The 11,366-nt window shown below is 41.7% G+C and overlaps 2 protein-coding genes across 2 annotated transcripts in view; both read right to left on the bottom strand.

The window, feature by feature from the left end:
• Positions 1 to 195, bottom strand: part of LSM11 (LSM11, U7 small nuclear RNA associated) — a 15,154-nt gene extending 14,959 nt beyond the window's left edge. Inside the window, exon 1 of the mRNA XM_006863959.1 lies at positions 3 to 195. Within this exon, the coding sequence (XP_006864021.1) occupies positions 3 to 195 (193 nt within the window). The remainder of the gene's footprint in view (positions 1 to 2) is intronic.
• A 3,580-nt stretch (positions 196 to 3,775) lies between these two features.
• On the bottom strand, positions 3,776 to 10,982 carry THG1L (tRNA-histidine guanylyltransferase 1-like (S. cerevisiae)). Its single transcript, XM_006863934.1, has 6 exons — positions 10,781 to 10,982; positions 9,514 to 9,690; positions 7,727 to 7,896; positions 6,907 to 6,995; positions 5,550 to 5,657; positions 3,776 to 4,080 (listed from the first exon to the last, which is right to left on the bottom strand). The coding sequence occupies exons 1-6, from the start codon at positions 10,966 to 10,968 to the stop codon at positions 3,919 to 3,921; spliced, it is 894 nt and encodes a 297-aa protein (XP_006863996.1). The 5' UTR covers positions 10,969 to 10,982; the 3' UTR covers positions 3,776 to 3,918.
• Between the last annotated feature and the right edge of the window lie 384 nt (positions 10,983 to 11,366).

Below are 11,366 nucleotides of genomic sequence, written 5' to 3'. Positions count from 1 at the left end.
GGTTTTCAGGAAGCTCTCGTATTCAGCCAAGTTGTTGAAGCAGGGGGCGTTTGGGTACGGGATGGGAGGCAGGCGAGGCGCGTACAGGGCCAGCAGCGGGTCGAAGCTGTCAGAGCTGACATCTAGCCGCGGGCTGGGCGGGCGCGCTGGGCTCCCGGCGCCAGCCGACCTCGCCCCCCGATCCCGCTCCTCCATGTTTGAAAGGCCCGCAAGCCGAGGCCGATGGGAAGAAGGAGCGGGGCCGCCAGAGGGCGGTACTGCGCAGCCGCAGCGCGGGATCGCACTGCGTTGGCCCGGCCGCCGGGGGGCAGCATCTGTCCGCGTCTGGTGGGCAAGCCTCTGTGCACAGGTGACAGGTGAACGATGTCGACCGGTGCTTCCATCTACTTTAATGCGGTGTTTCCCACCTATAGGATTATCATTTAGGGAATTTATTAATACTTCAGAGTTAAATCCTGGTAGTGGTGGTGGTGTGCTGTGGAGTGGTGACCCTGCAGAGAGTTTCTGAGGCTGTAAATCTTTGCGGGAGCCGATAAGCCTCATCTTTCTCACGTGGAACGGCTGGTAGTGTCGAACTGCTGACACTGAGGTTAGCAGCCGAACTCGTAACCACTCTGCTACCAGAGCATAAACCCTGGGTGGGCATTTTAACATACTCCCTAGGTGATTCTGATGTGTTCTTTGAGCTGCACACTAGGGATTCCTGCTTTGAGCTGGGGCAAAGGGAAGCAAGAGGGCAATGAGTATCCCATTCTGCTTCCACGAAGATTATGATTCAGAAGTTAGCCTTTCTTAACTCAAATTCTGGTTATCAAAGGACAAATTGGGAGCAAATTAGTCTCTCGGGCTCTTCTTCACTTTCACTGATATGATGAAAAACTGTACTTGTCATTAAGATTGCCAGAAGGATTGAGACTGCACACATTAAATGCTCTGAGTGTTGGCTAATATTGGCCAAGTGTACAATAGACTATGAATGATGGTAGATCAGAGTCCTCTATTTCTTACCTTCCCTGCAAAATGATATTTGCACCAAGATCAAAGAGACTTTGTGCTAAAGAAAATGATCACTCATTTCCTAAGCATTGCTAAGAAACTGCAGGGAATGATGATCCAAGTCTTGGAGAGCAGGACACAGTATTTACCAAACCACTTGTTACTTTATAGCTTCCGTTCAGCAAAGCATTCTTTTTGTACATTAAGCTACAGTACACTGAAGGCCTAGGTATCACGTCCTTAGCTAGCAGAGCCCAGGTGTTTCCACTTACCTATGGGTCACACATCATAGCCCATTCATAACTCCATCTGATATCAACTAGGATTAATGCTATACTAGTTTTTCTTGTATTTAAAAATTACCCTTAAGATGTGGAGAATTGGTGGTGCAGTAATTAATTGCTTGGCTGCTGACCCTGCTGCTCCTCAGGAAGAAGACAGACAACCTGCTTTTGTAAAGATTTCCGCCTTGGAAAACTCACGGGGCAGTTCTACTCTGCCCTCAACACTCACTGAGAGTCAGAATCAACTTGATGACAATGGCTTGCTTCAAGAGTTGAAAAAGCCCAAGAGAGTACAATTCACTGTTAGAAGTCAAATTGAAATTTAATGTAAAACTGAAATGTACAAGTGTTTGACTAATAACCTAAAGGTCAGCAGTTTGAACCTACTGAGACCTGGTGTGGCGCTATAGAATAAAGGGAATGCAAGGTTGATTTGAACCACGAGGTTGGCAGTTCAAACTCACCAGTTGCTCCTCAGAAACCCTAGACAAGGTCGCTGAGTTGAAACCAACTAGAAAGTACCAAACAACAGAGGCGCACGTTGAAGAAAGGCCTGGCGATCTACTTTTAAAAGGTCACAACTTTGAAAATACTAGGAGTTTTATTCTGCCAGTTAGAGTTGCAGTGGGTTCACAGCCACTGGCTTGGTTTGAGTCAAATATACACTGGTGTGCACACATCCTTTAAGACATAACCCATGTAGCAATGGTTTCTAAGTACTGTCACTATGTAAAAGGTTTGGTTATGGCAAGTCTATTAAACCCAGTATGGTGCTCCATAGTTCAAAACCTCCTCCTCAGACTCAAAAAGCTGCATAAACTTGCCTGAAATTCAAGTGTTGATTCACACAGAAAACAATGAAATTTCTTTGGTTGTTCTCAAACTTGAATACGTATTTACATCTACCTGTTTTAATGTAATATGCCACAAAATACTTGTTAAAGTGCCGTTGAGTTGGTTCTGCGACCCTGTATAAGATTTCCAAGGAGCGGCTGGTGAGCTTGAACCACTGACCTTGCAGTTCAAATGGCTTTCCAGTGTGGTGCATTAACCCACAGTACTATTGCCATTAAATTTGCCTAATAGCTTACCTGACATGACTGCCTCACTTGGCCTGTCAGAGTGTACGCCGAGGGACTGGCCGTCCTAAGCATGGCACAGCAATGACCATAGTCTCGGGGTTGAGAATCAGATTACTGAACTCCCAATGGTCATCAGTTTAAGAGTTTGGAATCAGCATTTTAAAACCCTCCAAGTAATTTACTTTGCATCCAGCAGTCTATGAACCATTGCTGTGATGAAGGGATGTGTCCTAGTTCAAACAAACAGACATATACAAAAGGTAGAGCCACATATTGCATTTATATAAGACAAAAGAAGAAAAATTAGGCCAAGCAAGTTGAAACATTTATTTTTTTTCTGAGGGTTTAGCAATTACCAAACAGGAGCCACATCTATCCCTGTGGATTGGGACAGACAGGAAGGGAAAATGTCACTGACAGATGGGATGTCAGTTAGTGAGGGATGAGGCCAGCCGTCATCCTTTCAAAATTACATTTTCTTCTTGGCTGTAAATGTTGCAATGTGAAACCAGGCACTGGGATGTGGGCTGTGTCTTAATTAATTCTTAATAGCACCAAATGATTTTCTTCCTCTGAAATGAGGACAAGAGGAAATGAGAGTTCTCTCACCACCTATCCCACTGTGTCCTCTTTTCAGAGGCTAACAGCTTGGCAGTAGACAATTGCTGCTGTTGTCCACCCATCTCCACTGGTCCAACAGCAGGAGGAGCCATTATGACACCCTTGCCCCCTGCTGCCTACCTATGACTCCAAGGTGAGTGTGGACCCCTCTGCTCTTGAAATTCAAATGTTATTTTTCTGCTTATACTTATAATCAGTTCCCTTTAAACTCAGGGGCTGTTTCTCCTACTTCATTCATTCTGTCACATGATTCTTTTTTCCTAGAAAGACATGGCCTTGGAAACAACACCCCCGGCATGATGATGATCAGCATGCTGACACCACAGTTCCACAAAACCAACCCACTGGGATGTGTATAGGGCGTCCAAACCACGATTTAGTTGTTTGCCAATGTAGAGAGTTACTGTGTATTGTCCCAGGGAATTCGGGAGTTCAGTGACATCTTGCAGACAACGGCCCACATTTACCTCCAGGTCTGTCTAGAGATACATGCAAATGGATGGGGGAGAGGAGGGGAGGAGTGACATTTTCCAGGTCAGTCAATTCTCTAGTTAAGAACAGGTGGACGAGAATAAAGTTTTGGCTATCTTTTATCACAGATGAAAAGAACTGACAGGTTTTTAAGACTTATGGCACAACCTAAAAATGATTCATTCTGCAAGGCATAAAATAGTTCATGCTTTATAAAAATAGTATCATGATTTAAAAAAAAAATGCACTTCTACTGAAGGAACCATGTTCCAACAGTGCATAAAAGGAGTTCTGCTTAGAGCAGAACTAGACACACCGTTTCCCCATCCAACCCTTTCTTCCCTCCCAAAGCAAATCCTGTCCCTCCCAGTACTCTCCTGGGTGCCAGGGATGCTAGGCCACCGGAAGCAAGGAGACTTGGGGGCCTTGCAGGGTTAGGCACACCCAGATAGAAAAGCACAGTATCAGCTATCTTCATCAAGGACCGCTGGATGTTCCTTCCAGAAAGCATCCCCAATGATATCACAATGGAAGGGCACTGGTGTGGTCCTGGTGCGGGTCACTGCCTTCTTTTTTCCTTCCATTTCTGCTGGCAGTTTAACTTCTTTTGTCATGACTTCACCCACCTATGGATAAAAGTTAAAGCATTGACATTGTTAATTAGAGAGTGGGTTTGGGTGAAAAAGTGGGAGGTGTGAGAAAAATTCACTTTTTTATTTTATATCTTTGAAATACATATGGTGGTGGTGGTTATGTGCTGTGGAATCAATTCTGACTCACAGCAATCCTTTACAGGGTTCCGAAAAGCTGTAAATCTTTATGGGAGCAGAAAGCCTCATCTTTCTCCTGCAGAACAGCTGGTAGTTTCAAACTGCTGTCCCTGAGGTTAGAAGCCCAATTCGTAACCACTTGAAATGCATATACGTTTTTTAAAAAATTAAACTTATGTGTGTTTTCATACACACATATCTCAACATGCATGAAGTTCTTTACAATTTTAAAATACTTTTACAAGGTTATGTAGCTATATTCTGAAAGGAGGGATTCCATGTCTCTCACTAACACTAACTGCAGAATTAAAGGTATTTCTCTTCTGCCGTTTGCATTAAGAGTCATGCTGTGGGTTAATGTGCTGGACAGCAAAATCAGTATGCTCTACAAGGTCAGTGGTTCAAGGTCACCAGCTGCTCCTCGGGAAATCCTACACAGGGTCTCTATGGGTCAGAATTGACTCGAAGGCACTTAACAATTTGCATTAAGAAGGATCCAAGCCTGTGCCAAAGAACAAATGTGTTCTAAAAAGACTAAGAGCTGAAGTAGCCAGTGGAATAACTGAGTACTTCTTAGTACTAGGAAACATTCATTTTAGGAAGAAACTACTCTACAAAGAAGATAATTAACCAAGAGAAATCATAATGCCCAAGAGTTGGAACAGAGAGGAAATATGATTATATTTAAGTACTTTTATAAATGTACATACTTCTTACGTAATATGAAGGTAATTATCAAAGTCTGAGGAAGCTCAGGAACCTTCTGAAAGTAACAAAATCCTTAGATATAACATTTCTTGGTACCTCAGTCAGATAGATTCATGGGATGATAGATGATTGAATGGTATTATCCAGTGTGGAAAACACTGTGTTTGAAATGTTCTTTGAATGCAAGTCCTCATTGCTGTACCGTATCCTTTTAAACAGGCTCTGTTTGATCTGGGGAGTGTCATGACTCAGAAAATCAGTGCACTTTTTCTAGAATTCTGTGACTACTTAAGGAAGGGGAGATTCCAGGACCTGATAATATAAGCCCTGGACTGCTAACCACAAGGTTGGTACTTCAAATCCATCAGCCTCCTTGGAAACCCTATACAGGGTCGCCATAAGTCGGAACCAACTTGATGGCACTTAACAAGTTCATATTGACTTGACAAAATGAGCGTCTATAATAAAAATCTACACAATCTCTTTTGGAAAATATCAAGTACATGTTAGCCCCTGGGGTCATATCAGCATAGAGGTAGCAGACAAGACCATGCCTAGGATGGCCTAGGCTCTCTTCTTTCCAGATCTCCATTTTTCTGTGAACATAATAGCATTACCTTTTGCCATATCAAAACAGTCCCTTTCCTATACATCAGGGGCTCATTATTGTAGTTGATGTTGAATTCAGAAAATAAAATCTCATTCTTGTCTGCCGCAAGGGTTCCCTGAGAAAATAAAACAGGTATGAGTTTTGTATATCCATGCTCTCACCTCAGTCTAGCTATGCATTCCAGCCTCTAGCTAAGCTTCCACAAACAAATAAAGTAGTTGTTTTAGCAAATACTTATGGGTTATTATAAAATTTAATTTTAAAAGAAGTTCAAATCTTACGTTAGTACCACTGTATATTGTTGTTGTTGTTAAGTGCCATCGAGTCGGTTCCGACCCATAGCGACCCTGTACAGGGTTTCCGAGGGTGTAAATCTTTACGGGAGTAGAAAGCCTTATCTTTCTCCCGCGGAGCGGCTGGTAGTTTCGAACCGCTGATCTTAAGGTTCGCAGCCCCATTCGTAACCACTACGCTACCAGAGTACCACTGTATACAAGTACTTTATGTATAATTTCTTATTTGTTCCTCATAACTGTCTCCAGTTTAGAGTTGAGAAAACTGAAGCTTAAAAACATTTTACAAGTTGCCTAAGGTTGTTCTTATTCATTTAGTAAGAACAATCAAAATCTGAACCTCATTCCTCCAAAGCCTAGATATATTTACCCATATTCCAAGTGCTGCTATATATGTCTCCGTTATTAATACTGTTAATAAAGGCAACCATTTACTGCATAATTATAATGAACAAAGCATTGTATTAGAAGCTGCTGTGACACACTATTTCATTTCAGAATTATAGTTATTCTACAAGTAGCATCGTTATCTCAAAATAAAAGCACTTACAACGTGCTTCATACATTGACATGCATCATGCTATTTAATTATCACCAGAAACCTATTAGGTAGAAATATTATTTTCCACATTTTACCTATAAAGAAACTGAGGCAGAGAGGATAATATTAAACAGAACCATTATTTCAGTATGGTTATTTGACCCCAGAGCCTGAACTCTTAACCATATACAGGGGTTGTGAATCCAAAACCAGTAGACGCCCCATAGGTAATAGCAATGAGTGAAGAGTCCAGGTGGAGACAGACACTGAAGGAGCATGCTCTGTGTCAAGACGTAGCCCTAGGCCAATGTGGGAATGCAAAACTCAAGTCAAGAATTCCACTTGCCACCGGAGGAAACACACTCAGAAAGAAGTAACTCATCCAGGGTTATAGAGCAAGCAAGCAGCAGAGCTGTGATATCCTTTCAAAACAAAGCTGTCAAGAGAGCTAGAAGAGAATGTAACATGGGCTAGCCAAGTGTATAGAAAACTGTCCCCAGCTAAGTACTAAGGCAAGAAGATCTTTATACCTGTAACCTCTCTTGGGCTTGTACTGGTGTTAGTCCAGACTGTTGTATAAGTACCCAGAAAACTGTATTATAAAGATTATTGATGTGACCTGTGGGGAGAACAAAACAGTGTTCCAGAATCTTTTATTCAGTACTTAGATTTCAAAGAATATCAAATCCCTCCCACTTTCTTAAGAGATCTCAGAGACATTTAGTGACTTGCTAAAAGTCATCCACAGGAAAATGGGAAGGGTCAAACAGGAAAAAAACTTGTTTTCCATCAACAGTTTTATTCTGTCATTTCAGGTATGCTTTTCACTTGTTTGTAAGCTTACGAATACTATCAAAGTTATCTGATTTACATTATCCCAATCTCTTTTCCAGTTCTTGTGGTACAGTCAAAACACACCAAATGAGACTAAGTCTTACAGACATTTCATCACAGTCACGTAAGGCAGGTGTCACCAGTCAGATACCATTGAGGCCAGCTAGAACAGAAATGTGGGGAGCCAGTGGGGGATCCTGGGGAATCCATAAGGAATAGCAGATGCGAAGGGAACACGGCTGTGTGTGTATCAGGCAGGCAGCCACTGCACAGGCTCCTGACACTACGTGGGAACGCAGGCTCAGTGCTGCCAAGAGCTTCTGATTAAAAGTCACACTAAACACAGGGATTTCTTTTTTAATATCAAACATCCGACTTTTCAAATTTAACTGAAAAATTTTTTTTTAATACTAACCTCCAAATGAAACACACCTGTGAGGTAAACCTGTGCCAAATCACCACAGCCACTCTATGGACTTGGCAGATTAATTACCTCTGTTATTTGATGCTACTTACAATCTGCTTGTCTCCAGCTGAGATAGTCCTTTAAGGTCTGGTTGGTAGGATACAGCACAACTCTTCCATCAAAGCCTGGAGGATACAGAAGAGGCTGGTCCTCAAAGTAATCACGCCAATAAAACACATAGCTGGAGGCGAACTGGGAGGCCACATGAGTCATGAACTTACTTGTAAATGTAAAGCACATTGGGTGGAGCAAGAAAAGAGAAAATGCATGATATTAATTCAACACCATGATAGGGCTTGTGGGTGTAACAGAGAGATTATACAAACTGCCTGGCAAGCCAAGAGATAAAATGCATTTAGCCAAGAAAAAAACAGTACAACATTTCTGTTACATATTTTAAATGCAGCCTGCTTCTTCCTTCCAGTTCTGTAAGTAATGTTTTTCTCTGTAGGATATGAATATTTGGCTCAAGAGAGTATTTTTTTAGTCTTGGAAGGAAGAGAAGCACTATTTTAAAAAAATATGAATTCATTCTGTAACTTGTTTCCTTTGAATTTCCAAATATTACCAAGTTAAAAAAAAATTCTGTGCTTTGTGCTGATATATTCTTTAATTAAAAGCTTAAACAATACCAAGATACTCTTCACAAAAGGTGAACAGGTAAACAGATTTTAGTACATCTATGAAAAAACAAATTACGACCGCACTACTGTTGAGCCAATTTCCACTCACAGCAGCTCTACAGGACAGCAGAACTACCTCCAAGGTTTCCAGGGTTTTAGGGAATCATTAGGGTAGCAGACTGCTACATTTTTCCCTTAGTGGTGGGTTCTAAGCACTGACCTTTCAGTTAGCAGCCAAAAGCTTAACCACTTTGTACCATCAGGGTACATCTATACAATATAATATTAATCACAAATAAAAAGAACTGAACTATCACGCCACAAAAAAAATAGAGGAATCTTTAATAGATATTGCTAAGTGAAAGAAGCTATATAATAGTTTACTATCCAAATTATGTGACATTCGGGAAAAAGCAAAACTATAGCGACAGTGAAAAGCTCTGTAGTTGCCAGGGGGTAAGGAAGGTGCGTGAGACTGATGAACAGCTCTGTGGTTGCCAGGGGGTAAGGAAGGTGCGTGAGACTGATGAACATGTGTTGCACAGGGCATCTTTAGGGAGTAAAACTATTGTGTCCACACAGTAATAGTGGAGACATGACATTAAGCATTTATTAAAATCCATAGGAGTCTACAACACAGAGTGAACCCAAATGTAAAGTATGGACTTTAGTTAATAATAATGTATCAATATTTGTTCATCAGTTGTTAACAACTGCATGGCAGGAATGCAAAATGTTGACACACAAAAAAGGAGGGGTATATAGGTACTGTACAAGTTTTCTATAAACCTAAAACAACTCTAAAAAAATTTCTTCATAAAAAGACAGTTTTAACAACTTTGCAATGCATGTAGAGATTGTCACTGTATAAAGCCAGTGACAATCATTAATATTACATTCTTTTGGTCTGTTTTCAGGCTGACCATTCAATAGTCTATCAGTCTAGAAGCTACATTGATGGGAAATAAGGCAGCAGATTCAGATAAAGAGGCATACTGAAGGCTCAGGTATTAAAGGAAATACAACAGTTTAAACAGGAAATATACATATGAGGGGACTTCAAAAAGTTTGTGAATAAATTCCATTTTTCACAAACTTTCTGAAGACTCCTTATACACTTGTGTTGGAAATCATAAAGACATCATCTGTAATCTGTAAACCTGCAGAGGTAAAAAATATTCTTAAAAAATGAGTTAGGCCAAGGCAAGTATTACCTGGATCTTCTTTTAAACCAATTACTCCTCCGCTTGAACACAAAACTGTACTCATCACTCTGTCCGTATGCAATCACAATATCCTCTAGTTCTTCCATTACTGTTTGGGCACATTTAGTCATCAGGCGGAGAGCACGACTGTCATTAGGTTTTGCAAAGTTGTGCTTATCAGCAAACCTTCACAGGGGAATGACAGGAAGAAAAATGGTATGGATGGACGAGAGCTTGTCATTAAACCGCAGATCACAGACTGTAAGATACTATCAACAGACTGTAAGATACTATCAACAGAGCCGGGGACAAAGACAACCCACTATCCTAAACGCATTCATTTCCTTAAGAGTTCTAGTTTTTTGTTACCTGACTAGCTGAAAACAGGGGCTGGGGTGTGTGAACAACTGCTAAACCTTAATTTCTTTTTCTGTAAAATAGGGATGAAGAGTATTTACCTAAATGTGTTAATCTGAAGATTAGAGGAAGATAGCAAATCTAAATGTGTCTGACTCCTAGTGGTAGTGATGTGCCCTGGAGTCCGTTCTGACTCATAGCGACCCTGCACAAGATTTCTGAGGCTGTAAATCTTGACGGGAGCAGAAAGCATCATCTTTCTCCCGAGGAAGGGCTGGTAGTTTCGAACTGCTGACCGTGAGACTAGCAGCCCGACTCATAACCACTACGCTACCAGAGGTCCGACTAAGTGTCCTATAAATGTCAGTTCAATTATCATTATTTTAAAAGTACCCTTTCTCCTCCTTTCACGAAATTTCCATCTTTCTGCTATTCCTCCTTTAAAAAGTGGTCGGTTACAGATAACAAATAAGCCCAGAGGGGCGGGTTTCACAAACTTCCTGGAAAAATTGAATGAAAAGATAATGGAATCTTCTCCAGAAACTTTTTGAAGTCTCCTCGCACTGAAAAATGCTGTTCGCTGGCAGAATTTAAAGGTACTGACAGAATAGCCGAACTATAGACTGAAAAAGTGAATATGGTCCCTGGGATTGACTTTTTCCACAAAACCCTAGCTGACAGTCTCAGGAGTTATCTGGCTAACTCCTTATAAGAGGTACACCATGCCCCTTTAACTACCCAGGTCAGCCCGTGCCACTGCACTGCTGTTGCCAACTCTCAAGAGTGACGCTCAATGCCGAGCGCGCTCATTGGCTGCCGCGTCACCCCGGTAACTGTGAGCCTAGAGCAGCTAAGGAACATAGAGGGGTGCCTGGAAGTGTTGGAGCCCGTGCGGCAGCACCAAGCCCAGCTTGCTCACCGATGGAAATTCCTGCCATCCAGTCGCACCACCACCCAGCAATGGGGCAAGCAGGTGTCGTCAGCCTCGAAGTCCCGCACGTATTCGAATTTGCTCTTTGCCATGGTCGCTCCCAAACTCAGACACCGTTTCAGAATGACAGCGAGCGCCAAGTAATCACGAACATTAACGTTGTAGGCGGCCCACATTCCTAACCACGGAAGAGAAAAGTCTAGAGAGTCCCGCCCCGGAAGTTCTTATTTCTCCGAATGGCCGCTCTAGGCATGGTGGAGGTCAACTCTCTAGTTTCTCCGTAATTCACGGAGATAAGTCTTTTCCTTCTTCTTCTTCTTCTTCTTTTTTTTTTTTTTTGGTCTTCGTTTTCTTTGCATTATTCACGTTCTTCACAGTTGTCTTTCTGCCCTGCAACAGGTCACTGTTTTGAAGTTTAAAGAAAACCCTTACTGGCCAACTTTAAAAGATTGCTATGATTTGCTTTCTTTATAAATGTTAGGCAACACCTAGTAATTCTAGCTCAAAGAGGCTCCTGGTGTGCAGTAGAGAATTGTTTCAGAGGGTTTTCAAGGCTGTGACTTTTCAAAATCAA

This window comes from Chrysochloris asiatica, unplaced genomic scaffold (genome assembly GCF_000296735.1).
Source record: "Chrysochloris asiatica unplaced genomic scaffold, ChrAsi1.0 scaffold00057, whole genome shotgun sequence".
NCBI classification, from domain to species: Eukaryota; Metazoa; Chordata; class Mammalia; order Afrosoricida; family Chrysochloridae; genus Chrysochloris; species Chrysochloris asiatica.
Note: the sequence above shows the minus strand (reverse complement) of the source record. Positions and strands in the feature narration are given on the sequence as shown.